Genomic DNA, 25,345 nt, shown 5'->3' on the forward strand with positions numbered 1-25,345 from the left:
TGAAGATAATATTTATTTCTGATTGGCTGTATTTGTTTAATGTCAAATATCATAAGATTACATAAATCATGTGTAAGTGGTCAGAAATTAAAAATGTCTCAAATATCAAATTGATTTGAGTTGATTATGGTGAAGAATTATTTATTTACAAATATAAATTAGTTGTCAACATTAATTATACGCAAGGATACAGGAAAATCTAACACTTTAAATAAATGAAAAATAAAGACAAATCCAGAGATTGAATAAATCATGTCTCACATTATTTCAAACATGCATGATTTAAGCTAATGTATATTATGTCATAATCATAGCTAACTCAAATTATTCTAAACATGCATGATTTAAGCTAATGCATATTATGCCATAATTATTTATACATGTATATAATTATAGTTGATTTATAAATTATAGATTTGTTAGTCATGAGAAAATCCAAAATTGTAAAATACTAAATTTGTAAATGAGAGATTTGTTCGTAATGGCAAAAAGTTCAAAAAGGAAATGATTATGTTAAATTTGTAAGTAATGTTTAACAGTCAAGAAGGAAATGTTTTTGAATTTGAATTTGAAATTAATGATAAAAAGTATAAACATTAATTAAACATTAATTAATGATAAAAAGTATAAACATTAATTAAAGTAATTACTCATATTACTCTGTCATGTTCTATATATCATAATATAGCTGATTGTATAAAGAGCCAAGCCTTTAAACAGAGTGTTAAGTTGAATTTATATTACTGGAGATAAGTCTTTTTTATCAAAAGGTGTTTAGAATCTTGAAATGCTGAATCCGCTAACCTTCATACATAATCTTAATTAACTTCTCTAATGTGGAATGATTTAACCATTGTCCCATTTATCACATGATTCATTTTTAAATCTATTTCATTTCAGAATCTACGTTTTGTTATTTGAATTTATATGACTTAAGATAAGTCATTTTTACTGAAAAATATAGTTAATTTTGAAATGTTGAATCTGATAACATGCCTAGATGATCTGAATTAACTGTTCTAATATGATGGGTTTTAGCCATCGTCCCATATATCAGGGTCGTGTACATGTGTTAGCTATATTTTTGACACATAATTTATTGATTTATAACCTATGAGATTTGTTACTGATGAGAAAACCCCAAATTGTAGATTTGTAAACCACACTAAAATTTTTGTAACTAATGTGAGTTGATTATGGTGAGTTGTCAGTATTAATTACACGTAAGATTTACTTTAGTCGTATAAAGTTGTCAGAAAATATAGCTAACACATTAATTCACACAAAAATATATAGTCAAATTTGACAACTATATCGACATTAATTAATCGCAAGATTTACGTTAATCATACATATGTCGGTAATTATACCTAATAAATATAATAAACGAAAAGATACAGTCAAATCTGAATATTGAATAAATCATGCGCGTGATTATTAAGACTAAATTTGAATTTTTTGTTTGTGATTGGTTGGAAATAAAACAAATCTTCGTGCTTAAATTTTGTGCAAGATTTAAGTTAATGTGTATTATGCTATAATTATAGCTAAGACAGAAATTGTATGAAAAGATTTAGTTAATATTAATATTAAGTAAATCATGTGCATAATTTATGACATTATCAATCATGAAGATACTAAGTTGCTATAATTTTAAAAACGTAATTTAGGAATGAATCTTAGGAATGGAGCGTAGAAAATTTAAATAATATTTTATTTAAATTTACTATAAAAAAAATGGTAGAAAAAGTAAAGCAGGCAAAACTTGAATCAATATTATAAATAAGGAATCCAACTCAAATCATTACCATATATGAAATGTAACGAAACAAATTAATTATAATGAAAATCCTCCTATTCTACTATTTTAAAATGATGAACTCTTTATGCTAGGAGATCTTCCTTGCCCATTCGTGTCCTTTTAACCTTGCTGAAATTAAGATAAAGCAGAATTAGCAGATTGGAATACTAAATATACTTAATGAACAATATATGATAATTTATTTACCTTGTGAATTTTTTCGGAGTGACCTTTCAAATCAAAAACGACATCGTCGTCAAGGATCACATGACTGGGTGATGGTCTAAATCTTTTATTTGTGGACTTGACGGAATCTGGTGTCATCTTTGTTGGATTAGAATTAGTCGAAGAAGTTTCCTCTTTCTCTGTTAATTCATATTTTGTGGAGCCAGACCCCTAAATATTCACAGATAAATCAACATGCATTGTATCAACATTAAAAAAACCAAAAATTAATGAATTAGGAAAAAAATCCTTACATCCATGTAACTAAGATCATGAATATTCTCTGCATTTATTTTAACTGGACAGTCTGCATTTGCTGCTTCACCACATTCAGCAACATCAGAGGCAAAAAATATTGAATGACCGTCCAATAAATTGTTCTTGTTTAAACAAATGGTCACTGATAGTTGCTTTCCCTCCAACTCCTTTAGTAACTCTGGGTACTCATTTGATGAAACGTCCTGACAAACAAATCAGATTGAAGAAGTCCATGTGTGATGTGTGTTTACCAATAATATAATTGTATACATTTAAGTTTTACATTATACTTAACTGTTTGAATATTGTTGACATTTTTTGATGTCAACCTTCGGATCTCGCGATCAAAGAATATAACCTGAATGGTTCCAGTGGAGTCACTAACATAACTTGTAACATGGAACCTGGAATGGCACATTAACCAATTTTAGAAATTATAAAATTGAAAAATGTTGTACAGTGGACAGTGAGATTCAGACAAATAGTACCTTTTATCAGGATATGAGATAATCTGTTTGCATTCACCAGTACACCGATAAAAGTCATCCACCACCTCCAATTCGGCCGAACAAATGTCACAGCCGTAATACCACCATTTCATAGAATCATCAATTTTTTCAATCTTAGAAAAACACATTACTTCCATATGTAATCAATGTGAATATTAACTATTATTACATAGTTATACGTGCAAAAAAATTATGTATGAAGGTTTTGTTTCCAACCTCATCCATATTTTTCATCCGTAAATTGCTAATTTCTCCCACTTTATATGATTTAATGGTTTCTTCAAATTTAACTCCAATAAATTCAGATTCATCAATTGCGCCGTGTGTGAGTGAAAACTTTCGACGTAGATCATGTACAGCTTCATAGTCTAAATCTATATAGTATTTCGAGCATCCATATGAACTGATTTGCATCATACCTTTTTAAAAATATACCAAAGATAAAAAATTAGAATTGTTGTTGATAAGTTGTTAATATTTATCTAATGATAAATATGAATGTAGATGCATGTTTCTTACTGTTGTAGGTTATAATTTTGCAGCCGGTAATAATTATTATATGAGCATCACCTTGTAGACTTTCTACATCAGCACGTAATTGGTCTGCAAGTTTGTCCCACACCGTGACCCTAGCTCGCAAGCTAAAAATTTAAAAATTAACCAAAAATCATAAGTAAAAAAAATTTCATGTTGGAAATCGTATCTCATCTTATATTTACCTGCCGTCAACAATGTCAAACATGAAGATATTCTTTATTCCTTTTTGGGTGTGGCGCGAAGAATTTGTACCTGGACCCTCAAAAACGCCAATAACATCTGCTTTGGAGAAAGATGGGATATTTAATTATCTTTCTTTAAAATGGAACTTAGATAATTTATTTACTAAAAAAATACCTGTAAAAATTCTCGATCCGCCGACTCGTGTGTGCAAACATCCCAGAGAGACTAATTCAAACTTGTGACGGGGAATCATCTCATCCTCTTTTGTTATCCGCTCCATCTTTGTATATTTTTGGAAAAATATACACTTTTTATTACTGACTGGGGAATGGTTGAACCTAGATTCCGCAACAGTAAAATTGGAAACCGAGTAAAGATGTCCTTCTGTAGGTTCCGCATCTTGACCGTTACAAAATTCCGGACCAGCATAAGCATGAATGTGGGTTTTCTGCATGTGTCAGACACATTTAGTTAAACTGGTGTATGACATATGGATATATTATATTTTAATGAGTTATGTGCACGATATGTGGGAATCAGTACTTACGTCATCATCGAGGAATATGAGATTCAAGCCTTTGAAGTCACCCGTTGTGCCGTTGAATCCAGGCCACAACCTAGTCAAGCGTACTTTGATTCTCCAACTTGTCTTATCTGTTGTCAAAGAAACAATACGACTGAAGCGAGAACCTTGCATTATGCAGATGTAAGCGAAAGTGTTTGTTATTGAGAGGAATTTTTTTAATGTGAGTTCAAAATATGTGTAAAGCTCTTTATATAGGAAAAATATAGTGGTCAACATTGATTATATGCATAAATTACGTTGAGTAGATTGTGCAATTAATATATTTTTGAAGATAATATTTATTTCTGATTGGTTGTATTTGTTTAATGTCAAATATCATAAGATTTCATAAATCTGGTGTAAGTGGTCAGAAATAAAAAATCTCTCAAATATCAAATTAATTTGAGTTGATTATGGTGAAGAATTATTTATTTACAAATATAAATTAGTTGTCAACATTAATTATACGCAAGGATACAGGAAAATCTAACACTTTAAATAAATGAAAAAATAAAGTCAAATCCAGAGATTGAATAAATCATGTCTCACATTATTCCAAACATGCATAATTTAAGCTAATGTATATTATGTCATAATCATAGCTAACTCAAATTATTCTAAACATGCATGATTTAAGCTAATGCATATTATGCCATAATTATTTATACATGTATATAATTATAGTTGATTTATAAATTATAGATTTGTTAGTAATGAGAAAATCCGAAAGTGTAAAATAGTATATTTGTAAATGAGAGATTTGTTCGTAATGGCAAAAAGTTCAAAAAGGAAATGATTATGTTAAATTTGTAAGTAATGTTTAAAAGTCAAAAAGGAAATGTTTTTGAATTTGAATTTGAATTAATGATAAAAAGTATAAACATTAATTAAAGTAATTTAAGGCTAACCCAAGGTGGTTAACATCATGGTTAAGTCTGTGAAAAAGGAAATAATTTTGTGAATTTTGATTGGTCGAAATTGAAATGGTGGCTTCTCATTGGCTGAAAATTATGAGAAAATCTCTGATTGGCTAACTACATGGTGTGGTAGACTCAACTTTTATAAAGAAAGATAAGATTCATTGGGATAACTAAATAAGTAAAATTAGGTTTTTTAAAATATATAATTTTTACTATTTTGGATAATGTAAACAGTTGGGAAGATACCCAAAAAGGGAAAGTGTAAAGAATTGAGGACTGATGGAGTATTTTTGTCTGAAGAAAAAAACTCGAAAATCCTTTAAAAAAACAAAATCAACTGAATATCATCAAAATAATTATTCTATAGTTTTTGAAAAACTTTAGGCCCAACGGAGTTAATGGGCTCCATCAGTCCGGTCCAACTTTACTTATTGGGCCCATTTTGTTTGTAGTTAGAGTTTGTGCTGATTGGCTTTATCTGCCCCCAAAAAAACGCACAAATAAAAAAAATACACATTTCTATTCACCGTGCTGAAGTTCTCAATTCCTCTTACCAATTCTACTAGGGTATTTCTCTCTTTTTCTTTCTACACAATTGAATATACTTATTCAATTGTCTTGGTTTAGTTGATAATAGGTCTTGAAGTATAGGATGCCAAGATTTAAAGGAAATAGTTTGTTTAGAATGTAGGCTAAATGTTCGATAAAAGTCCCCTGAGAACTTTCTTAATTTTCTAAGCTGATGTTAAGTACTCCCAATTGTTATCGTTTCTGGGAGAGTGTCCGGCACGCATTTTAAGATGAAGAAAAAATATAGTTCTATAACTTTTTTTAAAAATTTTATTTTTCTGAATAAAAGTTTAAACATTCTATTTTTATTCAGAAAAAGAAAATTTTTAAAAAAAATTATAGAACTATACTTTTTATTCATCTTAAAATGCGTGTCGGACACTCTCCCAGAAACGATAACAATTGGGAGGGACGGACCAATCACTTTTTTAATTTTCTTAGCTAATGTGTCTTCTTGATGAACTTACATGAGCACTCAGTTGGTATTTAGGCGGACCTTGCATAGCTGTATTAGTTTCATTCTAATTTATAGTTCTCCAAATATATATACGTTATTGCTACAATCTGTGTCAGATGTTGTTTAACACACTGTCGAGATTGTTTATCCTTTCAACCAAACTGTGCTAGCGAAAGTACTTTTTATAAGTGTGTATGATACGCTTGTTTATCATATAGATAAAGCATAGTGTTGCAAGGCATTGACGATTTCAACATTAGTAATTTAACCGAACAGTAACTAAAAACTTGTATTCTGCTCAACTGTCGCCCCTCTGTAACTGAATGCCTTTAACAAACAGTAATACCTTTTCATTCTATATTCATTTGCGGGATTTGCTTGGGTGTACAGGCATATTTTTGCAGTATCAAAAACGAAGCGAAATGGCTCTGGGGCTCATTTTAGGAATTGGACGGGCATTTAGAAGAAAGCGTGCCTCTTCTCTGGACATTCTTTCTTCGAAACGAGGTCCTCGGGATTACTACAAAGGAAAGAACTGCAAACCTACTGGTTTCCATACTCGAAAAGGTTCCACTTTCTCATTCCTCTGAACTTTCATTTGTTTTAGTACTAATAATAATCTTGGCTGATTGATGTCCAATGCTTTAGAAAAATGAATTGTAATATTTCCTAGTTGATTAATGATTATATTAATAATACTGCAAAAACATTGTATTCCTGCATTTTAAATCCTAAACGAATTCAGTGACTAAGATGAAGACCCATCAAGTTTACATGTACAATTTTTTCATATCTAGTTTATTTCTCATATAATTTTACATATGCATGTAAATTGGTGTTTATTAATTATAATATTTGGTCATTACTGTAAAAACTCCTGGTAACTGCTTTAAAATGAAAATTTATCAACCTTGAGCATTTCTGTATGATTACGTTATTGAGCTTCCAAATTGGATAAAAGGAAAAAAAAATTAATAACTACTGAAGCAATGCTAACGAATTTGAAGGACTTGGAGAAAATTTGACAGGGAGAGATTAGAGACGAAGATAATCACACAAATAATCCAGTAATTTTAAATCTTACTTCAAATTTACAAGTGATGAAGTTCACAATTACCAACCATTATGTAACTGGATTGGTAACGAAAGCTAACAAAACACTTGAAGAAACAAATGCTAAAAATATCCACCATTTCTAGAACCAGTGCAGAACTAGTGCTATATTGATTTTATCCTGATTCATCACAAATTTATTTTTGTTGGATGGGGAGACAAATCTGCGGATTTGTGTGTTCTTGCTGATTCTCTGCGGATATAGGCCTTTATCTCCCTTGTAAACCCTTCCCTTGCCCTTCCCTTACCCCGGTCCTACATCAAATGGTATCAAGAGCCACCGTTCCTTCACCTAAACCTTTTATCAAACACCTAAAAACTCCCAGCAGCCAACAAACAGCCACCAGAAGCCTCCTGCAGCCACCTGCAGCCGCCAGCGGCCACTGTAGTCTGTGTCCAAAAGTTTAAGCGCTTCCCAAACCTTTATCTATTCTAAAACAGCCCCATACTCCCTGATTTTCTTGAAGAAAGAATGATGAAACCCCCCGAAACAATTGATTGTGAGATATCCTTTTCCGAGACAAATCATTTAGCATTATCTATTTCACTTTCATTATTGGATCCATACAGTTCTGATTATGCAAGATTATACGAGAAGTGGCTATATTATGATGATTTAATCGCACGTCTAAAATCTGAGTGTGAAAGAGCATTACTCCAACATATGTTGGAATTATCAAAGGACACGAGTACTAGATTGGAAAAGATGCAACAAACTTGTGATTCTATTAAGGCATTAATAAAAAGCACGAAAGAGCTTGATGGAAACCTTAAAGAATCTCGAATCCGAGCAACAAATGGAGCATGATGTGCCACAAAAGGAGGATGATGAGTATGTTGAAATTGAGCATCCAAAGGAGCAAAATGAGTTTATTTGTGTGGAAAAGAAATTCAATTTAAAGTGAATCTTGTTGAGCATATCTTTTTTATAATTCCAAGATGGTTTTATGAAGTCAAGCGTGATGATATATCTCAATGGATTTCACAAATTCTGACCATATCATATGGAGTCCTATTCGAGGTTTATGGATTCTTCTTTATTATAAAACTCGCGGTCAATTTTTTTTAAAGGAGAGGAGAATGATGCGGAGCATAATATAGTTAAATTAGTTGTTAATTACTTTATAGTATTATTCAGATGCAAGTATGTTTTTATTTAGTAATTATATTATCTAGTTAGGAATATTCTAGAAAATAAATATATATGGTAGTAGATAATTAATATGTATGAGTTAATATTAAAAGGATTTGTTTACTTTTATCGTTGATTTAACTTGGTCTCCAAGTTACTTGTTCACCAAGTCTTTAGGAGTACTATATAAAACATGTAATCTCCTTTTATTGATAGAGTTGAATATTATGAATTAAATTTGCGGATTTTTGTGTTCTTGCTGATTCTCTGTGGAGATAGACCTTTATCCCCCTTGTAAACCCTTCCCTTGCCCTTCCTTCCAGAAAAACTCTTGTCCATTGGTTCCTAAAGTCATCTCCAACAGTTGTGATCCAAAAATCCAAATTTGGATCACCAACTGATCCAAATATTTGATCCAAATTACTTTTTACATATAATAATATATAAATATCATATTAAGCAATTTTATCTTAAATTTATCATTTAATCATTATTAACAATTTATATAACATTTAATGAATTAATTAAATCAAAAAAAAATATTACACATAAAAATATTAAAATTATGCACTTAATTCACGAAAAACACATTTATTGCAATAATTAACATACAAAATATCATTGATACACACTAATTTTTCGAATTAGTATATTCTTCTCATAAATGCTCAATTAATAAATCTCTAAGTGTAATATTAAGTGTAATATGTGCCTCTTTATTTTTTTTATTTTTAAATTTTAATGAAATTATGTTTTCTCATAATTTTAAGTTTTATTTTAAAAATAAATTTTGTTAACTATTAATTATATTCTGTTATTAATTATATAATTAAATAATCAAAAATCAATTTAAAATCTCATAAACTATAAATAACAAAACCATTATTTTATATTAAACCAAGTGATCCAAATTTGGATCAGTGAACACTGTTGGAATGGAATTTGGGGTAATCTGCCCAAAATTTGGATTTTTGGATCACTGTTGGATTTGCCCTAACCAACTAACCAAGTTTTGTTGGGCCTGTTTATCGTTGTCCTGCATTAGATGCTATCTAGTAATCAAGAAAAACAAACCATGAATTCGAGGAGATAGAAATTGCTCTTTGACTTTTTATGTAGGTACATTAGGCTATCAAATGATGTCTTTAGACCGATAATATTCGTTCTTTGGAGGATGTGGTATGATTGTTTAAATCTTAGATGTCTTGATGTAACTTTTATGGTTACATTTTGAAATGAGCAGGTTGAAAATGTTAGACAATTCTGATGATTATCGAAGGCATCAGATATCTAAAAAAAATAGTCGAGGGAGTCCTAATATGTATTTTTAAGAAATATGATTAGCTTCTGTTTAATATATAAGACATTTAGTTAATGGTAATGAAGTACTCCCTCCGTCCCACTGGGATGTTTACGTTACTATTCGGCACGCATTTCGAGGCTTCTATAAAGTATAGTTTTATAATGCTTTTTCAAAAAAAAAAATTTGAATAAATGTTTAAACATAAAACTTTTATTCAAATTTTTTTTTTTTAAATATTATGAAACTATACTTTAAACGAGCATTGAAAAGCGTGCCGAAAAGTAACGTAAACAATCCAGTGGGACTGAGGGAGTATCGACCTCGAAGATGGGTGTGCATGTGTGTACTGTACACTATTTATATGCGATAACATAGCTTTAGACTTGTAGCATAAAAAACATAATTTTCTGGGAGCCAAATGAAGTCCTTTATTTTAAGATTTAATGTTTCCTGAGCTTACACAGCTCAGTGAAGACTGAAAGGTATGTTTGAAGTTTTTTTTAAGTATACTCTTTTCAAATATAAAGGGTGCAATAACATTTACATGGTACTGATGCTATCTTTCATTTTACATTATGCTGCTGTTACACATGTACTCTTTTCTAAAGGTAAAAATGCATAATTGCACTTGTATCAATGTACTTCCACATATTGTTACTTGATGTTTGGTGTTTGTACTGCAGGAGGATATGTGGTGGTGCAAGAAAAATTACCAAATTATGTCGTTCCAGATTTGACGGACTTCAAGGTGAATAGATTTCATTATAAGATGTAATGTTTTAAAATTTTAATATCACCCCTCCCTGTTTATCTCACACCTCGTCACTTGTAGTTGACAGTAGTAGAACCAACAATATAAATGGGCAGGTAAAACCGCCAAATGTTTGTGCCTCAAAGCAGCATTGGTCCTGCAATTAGATGTTGATGTATACATGTACTGCTTATCATCATTCAGATCTTATATACATGTAATAATGTATGTATCTGTGTGGTGCAGTTAAAACCATATGTATCACAGTGTGCAGTGGAAGGTCAAACCAGTGGAGCTGCTGATGCAGCTAAATGATCATGGCACTTGTGGAAAATTGATGGAGTTTGTTTAATGCTTAATTGGGACCCTAAAGATTCAGATCTACCTTCTCATCTTTATGGAGCAGATGATTAGTTATTGCTCTCCTTTTTTTTTCTTGCTCTTTCTTGGCTACTTTTTGATGGCGTCAGCCTTCAAGTGTCAGTTTGCAGATTGTTAAAACACGAAAGTTTTAGCAGCACTTTTATCAATTTACGATAGCAGGTACTCCTAGTCTATAGCAGGTACTCGTAGTCTAAAATTTACAAATTAATTTTCAAATTTACCCTAGCATTTTTCATTTAAGATTTCAAAATATTAATATCCAAATGACACAGAATGCTAATCAAATGCATACAATTACATTCATAGTTACATTTAAACAATCGACATGATATTCAACAAATCGCTTAATTGTATGAATTGTTTTTCCCCTTTCAAAATTGAGGCTTCTGCCTTGTTAGATTTTTAAGGGTCTAAAAAGAAATGTCAAAATTCTCGCCCTGACACATTTTTATTAGTTAGACTTAAGTTTACATGTAAAAGAAAACAATCAACAAAGAAATTGGCAACATATCTTTATAAAAAAGTGTTAGAGAAAAATTTTGGGAACTCAAACAACGCCTCATCTTTTAAGAATTTTTTTGGAATTTTAGAATTGTTTTTTTAGTCAGAGCATCTCTAAAACTAATAGCTAAAATGGTTAGTTAAATAATTATTATCCAAAAATTGTTGAATCTGTAAGAGTTTTTACTTTAGTGGTACTGGCTATAATAGTTAGCTATATTCAATAAAATTATTTTATTATTATTTTCAGATATATTTATATGTAAATTTTATATGTTAAAATAAATTTAATATATATTTAGTTAAACACAAGTGAAAATATAAATAATATATTCAATAAAAATATATTAAACATGACAGCAATTTAATATATATTATTATTGAAATATAGTGACATATTTAAATATAACCAAACATAATTAATAAGGGAAATAATCAGGAGTCAACGTGGGTTGGGGGGACAGCCAGTCAACCCACAACAATGAAACATTGCGGGGGGAAGCAATGTTTCAATGCGGGTCTTGACTTCCGCAATGAAACATTGCGGGATGTCGCCATGCACAGGAAACATTGCGCATTCCGCAATGTTTCATTGTTGGGTAGGCTCCCAGTTTTTAATGTCCAAACTGTCCCTATCTTTAGCTTATTCTATTATTTAACTTATTTATATAAGTATAAAAATAATATTAATGTTCAACAGTAATTAATTTTTTAAAATATGTTAACATTAAATATAAGTAGTAGTAATATTTTAAAATATTATCAATTTTATTAATAAATTTATCAATTTAATTTTTTTTGTACTTTTTCTTTAAATTATCGTATAAATAATTTTAGTTTAAAAATTAATATTATTATTTTTATACTTTTTACTGAATTGAGTTATTTTAGTTTAAAAAATTTATCAACAATCAAACTTATTTTTTGTGCAAAACTTATTTTTGTGCCAATATTAATAAGAATTGACTGGTCAACAGAGCAGAAGCTTGACCGACACACCGCAATGAAACAATGCGGCAGTTGAACTGACTGGTCAACATAGCAGAAGCTTGACCGACACACCGCAATGAAACAATGCGGCAGTTTGGACACACCGCAATGCTTCATTGCGGCAATTTCAACAATCAAATGAAATTTTTTCAGCAAAATTTTTTTTGTGCCAAATTTAATTTTGTGAATTTTAAAATTCAGATTTTCACCTATAAATAGTCCTGCCTCATCTAATTTTTTTTCAACATTCTCTTCTCTATTTTCATTCTACATTTTTTCTTCAACATTATCTTCTCTAATTTCCGAAAAATGGTTTTCTACTACGATTTTGACAATAATAAGGTAATTATCGATGGTGTGGCTTACGACGGGCCCGAAGGAGAAGAAGACATGGAAATAGCTCTCCGCCGTATTCAAATGGCGCTTGAGCGCAAGAAAAAAAAAAGAAAATGAAGCTAAAGTGAAGGCGGAAAAGTCGAAGAAAAAGAAAAACGACGATAAGGGTGATAAAGGCGGTTCTTCCAACACCGTTAAAGTTTGATCATTCTCGTCGACATAAAATGTTATTATGTATTTGTTTTGAAAAAATATTTGAATGTACTCCATTTATATTTGAATGAAATAAATTATTTAATATTTTATTTTTCTTGTACTAGTCCAATTTATTTTATCAATTTTAAATTTTAATAAACAAATATAATACTAAAATTTGAAAATGTGAAAAACTAAAAAAATGAAAATTTATCGAATTTTCATTATCTATAAAAAAATATAAAATAACTTAGCCCCCAAAATGTTAAACATTTCTTGGTAACAAACTATATATAAATACCGAATTTTATTTAAGAAATAATTTTTCTTAATTATTATAATCATTATATTTTAACATCCATATAGTTGAATCGTCAAAATTTGTATTTTACAACTTACACGTCAAGAAATATCATTTGACATAATTATTATGCAAAATTTTCACAAAACTATGTAAAATAGTTACATATTATAATTAAGTTACTCTTATAAACATTTATATTTTCAAAATAATATTTAACATATTAAATGAAATATAATAGGTCTAGAAACTATTTTTTATAATTTTTTTTGATTAATTTTCTAATTTTAAAGAAAATAACAAAAATAAACAACCCAACCGCAATGTTTCATTGCGGTGGACACTTCCCCCCGCAATGAAACATTGTTGGGGTACGTTGTAAAGTTTTTTTTAAACTGCAAATATTTACAGTTGTTGGCTTGGGGGTTTGTACAGTGCCGCAATGTTTCATTGCGGCCATCGCAATGAAACATTGCGGCCGTGCATTTAATGCACACACCTACCTTAAAATGTCTGTATTTTTGAAACATTACTGTTTTTACTGCTTCTTAACATTCTGCTCAAATTTATTCTTCTGAAAAAAAATGGTTAGTATTCAATATCCATGGCTTCTTATTTATTTGATTATTCAAGTTCATCTAGTGATCATAACGATTTTAATTATGTTACCCTCACACAAAAAAGAGGGTTTATCGTAAAATCTTTAATGATGATGAAGTAATAGATGTTGATAGTATTGAAGATAAAGTTAATGATCCGGGGAAGCGAAAAACGCATAGTGATGATGATGTTGGTTTCGGTTGGAAGAATCACGATGTTCACGGTGATTCCGATGATGGTAATGATTCTTTTAATGGCGATGATGATGATAAAATTAATGATGAAAATTTTATTGGAAATATGAATGATGTAGTTCCTTGTGTTGGTATGATGTTTGATTCGTTGGATGAAGCGGAAAGTTTTTATCGAGGTTATGGTCGAAGTATAGGGTTCGAGATAATTATTCGAAGTAGTAATAAGCATTCAAGAAATGGTGGTATATCGTCACGTTTGTATATATGTCGAAAGGGTGGAAGATTGGGCCCAAAACCCTTGGAAGTTGAAGATAGGGCTAAAGGGAAACGACCTCGAGACGTTATTCCTCGAACTTGTTGTCGTGCTCGTATGTGTGTTGCTCACAAAGTAAGCTCAAACAAATGGGAAGTAACCAAGGTCAACCTAGAGCACAATCATGCTATGGTTACATCGGATAAGGTAAATTTCATGCAAAGATCACGCAACATAGATCCGTTTACCCGATCTTTGATTGAGTTATTCAATAAATCGGGTATCGAGACCCCGAAAGTGATGAATTTACTTAGTGAGACGTGTGGTGGTATTGAAAAAATTGGTCTTTCCGCTCAAGACGTACGAAATGTAATACGTGACATTCGAAGACGGGTTTTTGATTCCGGTGATGCAGAGTGTGGATTGGTTTTGTTGCGAGACTTGCAAAAACAAAGTGATGGCAGTTTTTTCTACCGAGTGGATGTGGATGAGGAGAATCGGGTTAGGGGTTTGGTGTGGGTTGATCCTCGTTCGCTTAACGCGTACAAGAATTTTGGAGATGTGGTGACTTTCGACTCGACATATCGGACTAAAAGGTATGACATGCCTTTTATTCTAATTACGGGAGTGAATCACCACTACCAAAATATTTTGTTTGGATTTGCACTTATAAGGGACGAGAACGAGACTACTTATAGATGGGTTTTGAAGACTTGGTTGGAAGCGGTCGATAACAAGCCATCTATTACCATTATTACGGATCAAGACATCGCTTTAAGTAATGCCATTTCCGAGGTTATGCCTAACACCAACCATACATATTGTACGTGGCATATTAGTAGCAAGTTTCCCGAGAAACTATCTACTTTGTATACTCAATACTCGGAGTTCAAGACGGATTTTAATGCATGTATCTACAAGTCATTGTCACCAACGGAATTTGAAGATAGGTGGGAGGACTTGAAAGAGAAATATGATCTTGAAAATCATAATTGGCTAAATGATATGTATGCAATTAGACGGCAATGGGTTTTTGCTTTCACGAAACAACATTTTGCCGCCGGTATGACTACCACCTCAAGAAGCGAGTCTATGAATTCATTTTTTGATGAGTATGTGAAAGCGTCGACCGGTTTGAAAGAATTCATTGAGAATTCACAAAAAGCTTTGGACTCACAATATTTACGGGAGGTTCAAGCCGATTTTGACACCGAGTACAAGGAAATGAGACTATTCTCTAACTCGTCAATGGAGATACATGCCTCCAAGATATACACAAAAGAGATGTATAAGCGATTTCAAAAAGAGCTTCAAAAAAGTCAATCTTTTGTTGTGAAAAGCATGAAAGGTTGTGGAGATTATCTTTCAAAGATGTATTTGGTAGAAAAGTCCACCTTGCCGGAGATTAATAGAAGGAATTTTTTCTTGAAGGTTTCCATCGACGGGAGTTATTCTTGTACATGTAAAAAATTTGAACATTCCGGGATGATTTGTAGACACATGATCCGTTACCTTAACAAGAAACAAAAGACGATGATACCGCTAGATCTTGTAACAATGAGGTGGACAATAAACGGAAACAAAGTTGCGAGACCTCTACCGTGTACCCCTCGGATGCTTGGTAATGTTGTAGAATCTCAAACGACAAGATATAGTGGATTGTGTAAAGCTTTCCAAGGTTTGTCCGTTGTTGGTAGTTGCTCCGTTCCGCGGTACAATTACTTGATGAGCGTGATCAAGAGAGAAAAGGAGTATGTGATTAAGTCTTTTCCGGGAGAAGAGAGAGAGAAAAAAATAAATGAGGACTATGAAAGTGATGATGAAGAAGATGATCCGTTATTAGATCCCCCAAGGTCACAAACAAAAGGACGTCCAAAAGCGGGTAGATTCAAAAGTGGTATCGAGACGTCAAGTTCAAATAAACAATTTCGAAAATGCAGTTTTTGTGGGGCGAGGGAAGAAGGCCATGATAGAAGAAATTGTCCCTCGAGATTATTAGGAAAAAAAGGAAAAAAATGATTGTAATTTCTTATCATGTACTTTGAAATATTAATAAATTTTAATTAAATATTTTCAATGTTGTTAATGTTAGTACTTGTTGCCATTATTAATAATCCCAAAAAAAGAAGTGACTCTAAAAAAAAATTTGAAAAAAGTTATTTTTGAAGATTTTTTTTTCAAAATTAGGCAGAAAGTTTTATGTAAAACAGAAAAAGTATTATATAAAAAATAAATCATTTGCAAGTGCAATGACCAATCTGCAAAATTATGCAAAACCCAGATTACCCCCGCAATGAAACATTGCGGCATCCGCAATGAAATATTGCGGGGGTAAACTGGGCTTTGCCGAATTTTGCAGATTGGTCACTGCACTTGCAAATGATTTATTTTTTATATAATACTTTTTCTGTTTTACAGAAAACTTTCTGCCCAATTTTGGAAAAAAAAATCTTCAAAAATAACTTTTTTTCAAATTTTTTTTTGGAGTCACTTCTTTTTTTGGGATGATTAATAATGGCAACAAGTACTAACATTAACAACATTGAAAATATTTAATTAAAATTCATTAATATTTCAAAGTACATAATAACAAATTCGGCATGACCTCTTTGTTTTTAAGTTAAACTTTACCTGTAAAATAAAAAAATCGGCATGACCTATTTATTTTTAAGTCAACCAAAAACCTGTAAAATTTCAAACCAAACCAAACTAAACTTAAAAATGAATGGCCTTGACATGCCAACTATAAACAAACCAAACCAAACTAAACTTAAAAATGAATGGCCTTGACATGCCAACTATAAACAAACCAAACCAAACTAAACTTAAAAATGAATGGCCTTGACATGCCAACTATAAACAAACCAAACCAAACCAAACCAAACTAAACTTAAAAAAAATGGCCTTGATATGCCAACTACAAACAAATCAACTAAAATAAATACATCTAACCAACCAAAAAAAATACAACCAATCTAAATAAAATACAACCGAGCAAAATATGTACAACTAACTAAAGTAACTACAAGTCACTAATCAAATAACAAACTAGTGTCCCGCCTCTCTTTGTCGAATGCCCCACTCAGAAATGTGTCTAGCAACCCCTTTTGATAACTCGTGCGCCATCCGATAGCGAAAAGTCTGTACATCAACTTTAGGGTTCCACACAACTGATGGCAAAGAGATCCCGTTGAGCATAGCGTCCATGTACTTGGATACATATACACCACAATCATTGCCACCATCTTGCTTGGGTCGAGCATCAAGACCATGAACCCGGGTATATTTCAATGGAAATCGAGATGAATGCAAATAATTGAGCACATGTGGGATCAACTTTTCCTGCAAATAACGGGAAATGAACCTAACAAGTCATTATTTCATTATTAATCTATTTAAAACTACTGGTAGGGAATTAAAGAATGATATTTCACGGGAAATGAACCTAACAAGTCATTATTTAATTATTAATCTATTTAAAACTACTGGTAGGGAATTAAAAAATGATATTTCACGGGAAATGAACCTAACAAGTCATTATTTCATTATTAATCTATTTAAAACTACTGGTAGGGAATTAAAGAATGATATAGTTACCATAATGTAATACTGGAAGGGGTGAGCGATGTTCCCTGTTGTGTTTTTGTCGTCCCTAAGAGGATCAATATTTAGCACTCTCATTTTGTTGAGATTAACAACAAACAAGAACCAATGAGAGCTATCACACGTGGGGAAAAATGCAAAGTCACAAAACTGAAGAGGTAAGCTACCCCCCTGTTAGCATAATCTCTAAAGAACCTCTCCATTGACTTCTTGGCATCACCTTTTAGGGTACTCGGAGAAGCCTACAATTACAAGTCAAAAAATAGGTTAACATTTATACAGCATAATTGATATCTGTTTATAGAAAAGCAGGTTGGAGCATTGGTATTTGTTTAATAGAGTACCTTCAAGTTAGGACAATACTCAAGTGTCATCGCCATGAAAAAGCTAGGAGCAATGAAATACCGCCTGGGCTTGAAACTTTCAGTTCTGGGAATTTTTTCCCATTTTTCCCAGAGTTTATCCTCTCTAAGTCTCAAGAGCTCACCATAGGCATTGAGAACATCATCCTCCACCCAAAACTCTGGTCGCAAAATTGTTACTTGGCTATGTGTAAGAGGATAATTAACGCCCCGCTCACTGTGATCACGCCAAATGTAATCAACCTCTAAACTCCAGAAATGCCGATACAACCACCTCACTTTCCGATTTTTTAGTGGCCTTGTCATATCACCACGCCGCTCAGGACCACCTCGTTTCGCCGCATCCTCCGCCATCTTCAATTGAGTCCATCTACAAAATAAACAAAAACACAATTAGCATATTTGGAACTAGTTAATCTAAGGCCATTTACTTTAAAAAAGAGTTAAGAGTTATTACATCAAACATGTCCCGTAGCTCACTAGGAACAGAAGACTCGCCTATGCCCAAATGTACATATGGAGTGACAAGGGAGGAAGAGGCCTCTAAAGATTCTGGAGTAATAGGCATCTGCAATCCATAAATTAAGTACACATTTAACACTTAGTTTAATCCATTTATAACTAGTTGTAGGGAATTAATCCATTTTAATCCCATTTAGTTGACATAGTAGGGAACAAATAATACCTTTAGTGGAATTGGTTGAAATGTCATAGATCTGTGGAATGGTGTTGGAGTAGTATAATCAACCTGCAATTGGAAGCCGATACATAAACATATTCAACACACGAAGCTAAAATATTTCAGGAGCATAGAATGACAATATTTGTTAAAGATTTGTACCTGAGGGGGAATGGATACAGCTGTGGGAGCAGGGGTGGCTGGAATATTAGCAGGACACTGAACCTCAACCTGCAATTAGAAGCCGATACATAAACATATTTAACACACGAAGCTAAAATATTTTAGGTGCATAGAATGACAATATTTGTTAAATATTTGTACCTGAGGGGGAATGGATACAGGTGTCGGAGCAGTGGTGGGTGGAACATCAGCAGGAGATTGAACCTCAACCTGCAATTAGAAGCCGATACATAAACATATTCAACACTCAAAGCTAAAAATGTGTAAGTGCATAGGAGGACAATATTTGTCAAAGATTTGTACCTGAGAGGCAATGGATACAGGTGTAGGAGCAGTGGCGGGTGGAACATCACCAGTAGACTGAACCTCAACCTGCAATTACAATCCAATACATAAACATTATTCAACACAAGAAGCTGTAAATATGTAAGTGCACAGGAGGACAATATTTATAAAATATTTGTACCTGAGGGGGAATAGATACATGTGTAGGAGCATGGGTGGCTGGAATATCACCAGTAGACTGAACCTCCTGCAATTACAACCGACACAGACATATTAATTGAAGTTCTACGATGCATGAAATGAAAGCTTTTGTTAGAAATTTATACCTCACGTGGACGTTTATGGGGGACAAGTACTGCGGTATCCTCCTCAAGACCACCAGTCTCATCCTGCCATTAATGTAAATTAAAGACACACGGGTCATTTACATATTCAATAGACGAAATTAAAAAGATCACAAGTTCGTGAATGATAGTTATTAGTACCTCACGAGGACGCTTCTGAGAGATAGGGGGCGCTGTCTGTTGCGAGCTACTAGGAGCTGTATCATGAATGTCTACCTCACGTACATCTCCAGCAGGAGGCTGACGCTCAACAAGAGGCTGCTGAATATCTTTCGGTCTGATGAAAGCGGGCCTACTGTATCCAAGACCCTTCCACTCAGTCATTACCCGATCATAATGTGCGAGAAAATCGAGAATGACATCATAGAACCAGCTAGGAGGGCCGCGCATGTGGATCATGTATGTCATCTTCATAGCACTCTCTAACTACAAATAAATAACGATAATTCATTTTACAAGTAGTTGTAGGGAATTAACGATAATTCACGGGAAAATAACCTAAATAAGTCTTTATTTTCATTTTTAATCCATTTTAGAAGTAGTTGTAGGGAATTAACGATAATTCACAGGAAATTAACCTAAATAAGTCCTTATTTTCATTTTTAATCCATTTTACAAGTAGTTATAGGGAATTAATGATAATTCACGGGAAAATAACCTAAATAAGTCCTTATTTTCATTTTTAATCCATTTTACAAGTAGTTATAGGGAATTACTGATAATTCACGGGAAATTAACCTAAATAAGTCCTTATTTTCATTTTTAATCCATTTTACAAGTAGTTGTAGGGAATTAACGATAATTCACGGGAAATTAACCTAAATAAGTCCTTATTTTCATTTTTAATCCATTTTACAAGTAGTTGTAGGGAATTAGCGATAATTCACGGGAAATTAACATAAATAAGTCCTTATTTTCATTTTTAATCCATTTTACAAGTAGTTGTAGGGAATTAACGATAATTCACGGGAAATTAACCTAAATAAGTCCTTATTTTCATTTTTAATCCATTTTACAAGTAGTTGTAGGGAATTAACGATAATTCACGGGAAAATAACCTAAATAAGTCCTTATTTTCATTTTTAATCCATTTTACAAGTAGTTGTAGGGAATTAACGATAATTCACAGGAAAATAACCTAAATAGTTGTAGGAAAACAGGTAAAGACTACAATTGGAAACAAGTGAAGAATACCATACCGCATCACCCATCATCTGCTGAGGGTACCAGTCACGGGGCTGTATGATATCGCCCTCAGGGGGTACACAACGAGCGATCCTCATCTTACTTACCCGTCTATACCACTGCATATACTCGGCGAGAGATACAAACCCGCCCTCAACAATCTCCGGCCCACCCGTAGCCACATAAATCTCCCACTCGGCAACATACTGCTGATGCATAGCAAGACGGTGAGGCCGCTGAAAAGAAGACTGTCTCTCCAACCTCAGAACAACGTGGTCAAACGGATCATCCGGTATATGCTGGCACATCCCAAACTGTCTCAGTACCCTATCAGAATACTTGTACTCAATGATCTCAGATGCTACCAGCGGGATACGACCAAGAGCCATATGACGGCACACCGGGAAATGAGTAGCATCAACATCATCAGGATCAGCCTCTCTCTCGTAAAGTCTGGTATACGGCTGCCATGTCACCCAGTGTAGCTGTAAACTGTCCAAATCACCCCGGTAGTTACGTGTATGGTGGTGGGGGTTTACTCTACTAACCTTCACTGGCTCGGCCCACGCGCACGCCCTCGGCCACCGAATCTCCTGCTGAGGCGCAATCTCCGGCCTCCCGGGTGCCAATCTCTCGTAAGCCCACGACATTAATAGCAGACTACACCCGTTAAAGGTGCGAACAGACCTATCAGCCGACAAAGTCAGTGATCTGTACAAGTGTGCCATAACAGCTGCACCCCATGCATAATCACGAATCTCCGACTCCTCCATCAGCAGCTGCATATACCGGGGATGCACCACGTCCCGCGAAGATGTAGGGAAAAGCATGCCTCCAATAATAAATAACATATAGGCCCGTGTATACACTTTGCACTGCACCTCAATCTGAGCAGCATCCATATCTCTGGTATCAGCTCTCGCCCCGTACCGGTTCCTCAGCTGGTTAAAATGCAGCCCATCCTTATAGAACTCCCTGCGCTCCTGCTCTGACATAGACGGATCCTCCCAGTTCTTCATGAACCACGCCTTCGGGTGCTAAAGCTCGCCCTGGGTGAGAGGACGACCAGTAACCGGTAATCCCAGAATCATATAAACATCCTCCAAAGTAATAGTCATCTCCCCACACAACATATGGAATGTGTTAGTCTCTGGCCTCCACCTCTCAATCAAGGCCGTAATGAGTCTGATGTCATTCTGCCGAACCACCCGGGGTTGCCGAACGCCCCAAAACCATATGCATCCAACAGAGCCTGCTGATCTGGAAGTATATGCCACTCACCCATCCTTGCTGTCAGCTGTCTAACATCTACGGTATTCCTGTCCCCGCCCTCCCAGATCAGACTGCTAATATGGCGGTCCTGCATGGTCAGCAAGGATCGATCAAGAGGTCCACACTCCATGTCCATAGTATCTGCAATATTTTAAACCAAAAAGCACATCAGTACAACTCCAAACAAACAGTAATTACGAAAAAGAAAACAAACAAATGCGTGAAAATATCATCTCAACACAATCAAATGATTACAACACATGTTTTCTAATTTTTTAAGTACAAGCTTTTTATGCTTGAGTGATGACCGGTGTCGTATTTTGTTACTTTTTAAAAGTTTTTTAAAAGATTTAGTTGTATGAATCCAAGGGATTTTAACTAGGTTTTGCTTAGCAATAGTTATCACTTTTCACTAATGCTGTGGTTGAGCCCTAAGCAACGTCTGCTTCCCTTGATGCTCAGGTTAGAGCTTACAGTACAAACCAAGCCACCGTCTTGACCAACTTTGCCAACGCTATGGTTAAAATGGGAAATTTTAGCCCACTCACTGGATTGGACGGGCTATCAAGATTAATAGGTTTTGATGTGGACAATTTAAACCAGTTTTAAAGAAGATACATGCAATGCAAATATAGTGTGGGCTATTGGCTCTATACATGACATTGGATTGGTTAATTCTACAACTTCATAAAACTTTGCGGTTCATTGATGAAGACGTATATGAAAGTGGAGTAAAGTATAGTGGATAATAATATATAGCAACATAAAAGGGCCACTTTTTGTTGTTATCTTCAACTTGCTACTACAAACTACAAAGTGATGGCCACAAATATTGTTTATGAACTCTGCTTTCTTATGTTTACTTTTTAGATAATAATGGGACAGTTTCAACTTGCCACCAAAATATAATGTTTAGACTAAATTATATACTTAAAAGATAGTAAATTTTATATGTAGCTTTTATACTTCAACATCAAGTGACAGCGAAGCATCAGAAACAGAAGATTGCACAAGTGAACAGAAAGTTACTGCATTGCAAGCCCAGAACTAATTATCAAGGAGATAGGATTGAAACTAATAATTTGAAATTAACAGCATCACAAATTTCTTTAGCAAGCAAAGGATGACTACTAGTATGATCAATTAAAACAATGTTGGGGTTCAAATGAGGTAAAAGACCAGTTGAGTTCTCTAAGACAATTTGTCGAACATCTGATGGGTGTCGAACAAAATCGCACAAAATCCAGTGCGTTAAAAATAAAACCAGATGAAGTGTTGGTGTAATCGTGTGTATAATCGCACTCAAACTCAAACTCATTGTATAATCGTGTGTGTGTTGGTGTAATCGTGTGTATAAGTGTGTGTATAGCTATAAATCGTTTGTATACCTAATGGACAAAAAGATCAATGGAGTGATTGTGATTGAAATCGTCTCAAACCACCTCAATGTCGCTGATTGAAATCGTCTCAATCGTCTGAAATCGCCTCAAATCGTTTGTATATGTGTGTTTTTTAGTTTTAGGTTCTTTCTGGGTAAAGGAAAACGACTACCGCAATGAATCATTGCGGATGCCGCAATGTAACATTGCGGTGGTATATTCATTTTTATTAATATTTAATATTATTAATATTTTCAAATATTCAAATATTTTAATTTATTACTAAAAATATTGAATAATTAAAATATATAAATATCAAAATATTTTCCTTTATTATTTTAATATATATTATTAAATATTTAAATATAGTAATTTCATTTTAATGTTTCAATACTTTTAAAATATTGAATATTAAATATTAAATATAATATTTAATATTATTATAAAATATTTTTTAATATTTTTTAAATATACAATTTTTAATCAGAAATATTAAGAATAATATCTTATTAAATTAATATTTATGTAGTTAAAAAAGCATTGATAAATGAATTAACATAGAAAAAGGGTAAAATAGGGAATGGAGTATGTGGGCCACTCCCGCAATGTCCGCAATGAAACATTGCGGCAATAGCGGATCCTAACCATTCGTTTTTTTACTTCAATGGTCCTGATTTGTTGGTTGTGGGTGCTCCCTATCCAACTATGGCTATGGCTGTGGATAGGGACCCAATTAATAAATATTACTTATATATATATTTAAATATATATTTATATTGTATTATATTATATCTATTAGTATTTATACAAATATGAAATGTACATTAAAATAACTATATTAAAGTTTAAAATATTAAATATGAAATAAGAATTTTTACATATATGCATTTAGTGTAATATAAATATATGTATATATTAAAGTGTAGAGTAGATTAAGTTTTAAATAAGTTGTAGCTAATGGGTGTACATGTTGGAGGGATATATTTTTCTAACTAATATGATATGATGCCACCTAGGGGTGAGCAGAAAACCGCACAAACGGCAAAAACCGCCCGCACCGCACCAAACAACACCGCAAAACGCGCTTTTTAATTTTCGTGGTGCGGTTATGGTTTGAATTTTTAATAAATCGCGCGGTGCGGTGCGGGTTGTGGTTTTAAATTTCTGAAATGCGGTTCAAACCGCACCGCACCGCAATATTTAATATATTATATATATACATATATACACACACACTTATATTTCTATCGGGTAAAATAAACAACCATTTTATGTTCTTAGTTAAACTGAATTTCATCAGATGACCATATCATCCTTATTGAGTTAGAAATATATGTTAAATTCATTAAGGAATTTAAATGAACCACACGATCTTCTGATAAATAAAAAAGAGATTACACAATCTCTTGTTTGTATTTCTTCATTAGGAAAATCAAAATCCAAGTATTTATACTAGTGAACTAAGATGTTGCATTCTTATTGACTAAAACTATTTTCAGAAATTTGATTAAATTTAAGTTTTGTATTTATTTAATTTTTTTGAACTTGTAAAGTATAAACCGCAGTGAACCGCATCACACCGCACCGCACCACATTTTCGTGGTGTGGTTTATATTATTTTCAAGGGTACGCGGTGCAGTTGCGGTTTGGAAATTTGAGTAAACCGCATGTGCAGTTTGGTTTGCGGTTTGAGGAAAAAACCGCAACGCCCGCACCGCGCTCACCCTAATGCCACCTAAACCTTTTAAGTAACACATGATCATGATTGGAGAGGTGAATGGCCGGAGATACTCTTAACAGGTATATCTATGCAAAATTTATGACCCGAAAAACTTTACTCAAATTTTTAATATTATTTACAAAATCTTTTTCCAAAAACACAATCTTTACAACCGTAATACTACTGAAATTGCAACTTTCTTTACGATTTATGAAATACATGATTTTTAAGTTGGGTTTATTTTTTGATCCTTTG

General features: G+C 33.0%; 3 protein-coding genes and 1 long non-coding RNA gene across 4 annotated transcripts; 2 read left to right on the top strand and 2 right to left on the bottom strand.

Moving 5' to 3' along the window:
* Window positions 1-2,253: 2,253 nt before the first annotated feature.
* On the bottom strand, window positions 2,254-4,210 carry LOC141713993 (uncharacterized). Its single transcript, XM_074517543.1, has 8 exons — window positions 4,061-4,210; window positions 3,688-3,961; window positions 3,513-3,582; window positions 3,364-3,434; window positions 3,010-3,212; window positions 2,773-2,906; window positions 2,568-2,688; window positions 2,254-2,487 (listed from the first exon to the last, which is right to left on the bottom strand). The coding sequence occupies exons 1-8, from the start codon at window positions 4,208-4,210 to the stop codon at window positions 2,254-2,256; spliced, it is 1,257 nt and encodes a 418-aa protein (XP_074373644.1).
* Window positions 4,211-5,465: 1,255 nt separating this feature from the next.
* On the top strand, window positions 5,466-10,924 carry LOC141711975 (uncharacterized). Its single transcript, XM_074514717.1, has 4 exons — window positions 5,466-5,565; window positions 6,416-6,592; window positions 10,257-10,321; window positions 10,571-10,924. Exons 2-4 carry the CDS (start codon window positions 6,448-6,450, stop codon window positions 10,637-10,639), a joined length of 279 nt encoding a protein of 92 aa, XP_074370818.1. The 5' UTR covers window positions 5,466-5,565; window positions 6,416-6,447; the 3' UTR covers window positions 10,640-10,924.
* A 766-nt stretch (window positions 10,925-11,690) lies between these two features.
* Window positions 11,691-16,375, top strand: LOC141713994 (protein FAR1-RELATED SEQUENCE 5-like). Its single transcript, XM_074517544.1, has 4 exons — window positions 11,691-11,808; window positions 13,443-13,546; window positions 13,716-15,756; window positions 16,266-16,375. Exons 1-4 carry the CDS (start codon window positions 11,691-11,693, stop codon window positions 16,373-16,375), a joined length of 2,373 nt encoding a protein of 790 aa, XP_074373645.1.
* A 2,365-nt stretch (window positions 16,376-18,740) lies between these two features.
* LOC141711233 (uncharacterized) lies at window positions 18,741-19,439 on the bottom strand. Its single transcript, XR_012571272.1, has 4 exons — window positions 19,372-19,439; window positions 19,209-19,277; window positions 19,047-19,115; window positions 18,741-18,791 (listed from the first exon to the last, which is right to left on the bottom strand). It is a non-coding gene; the product is annotated as an uncharacterized LOC141711233 (long non-coding RNA).
* Window positions 19,440-25,345: the final 5,906 nt, after the last annotated feature.

Source organism: Apium graveolens, chromosome 3 (assembly GCF_009905375.1).
Source record: "Apium graveolens cultivar Ventura chromosome 3, ASM990537v1, whole genome shotgun sequence".
NCBI lineage: Eukaryota > Viridiplantae > Streptophyta > Magnoliopsida > Apiales > Apiaceae > Apium > Apium graveolens.

Coding starts and splice junctions, on each gene's coding strand:
- LOC141711975 (XM_074514717.1), top strand. CDS start 6,448: ATGGCTCTGGGGCTCATTTTAGGAATTGGACGGGCATTTAGAAGAAAG. Junction 6,593..10,256: donor TGGTTTCCATACTCGAAAAG/GTTCCACTTTCT, acceptor TTTGTACTGCAG/GAGGATATGTGGTGGTGCAA. Junction 10,322..10,570: donor CAGATTTGACGGACTTCAAG/GTGAATAGATTT, acceptor TGTGTGGTGCAG/TTAAAACCATATGTATCACA.
- LOC141713994 (XM_074517544.1), top strand. CDS start 11,691: ATGAAACATTGCGGGGGGAAGCAATGTTTCAATGCGGGTCTTGACTTC. Junction 11,809..13,442: donor CCGCAATGTTTCATTGTTGG/GTAGGCTCCCAG, acceptor AAATATTTACAG/TTGTTGGCTTGGGGGTTTGT. Junction 13,547..13,715: donor ACACCTACCTTAAAATGTCT/GTATTTTTGAAA, acceptor CACACAAAAAAG/AGGGTTTATCGTAAAATCTT.
- LOC141713993 (XM_074517543.1), bottom strand. CDS start 4,210: ATGCAAGGTTCTCGCTTCAGTCGTATTGTTTCTTTGACAACAGATAAG. Junction 3,435..3,512: donor TTTGACATTGTTGACGGCAG/GTAAATATAAGA, acceptor TTAAATTTTTAG/CTTGCGAGCTAGGGTCACGG. Junction 3,213..3,363: donor TGATGTAGAAAGTCTACAAG/GTGATGCTCATA, acceptor ATTTTTAAAAAG/GTATGATGCAAATCAGTTCA.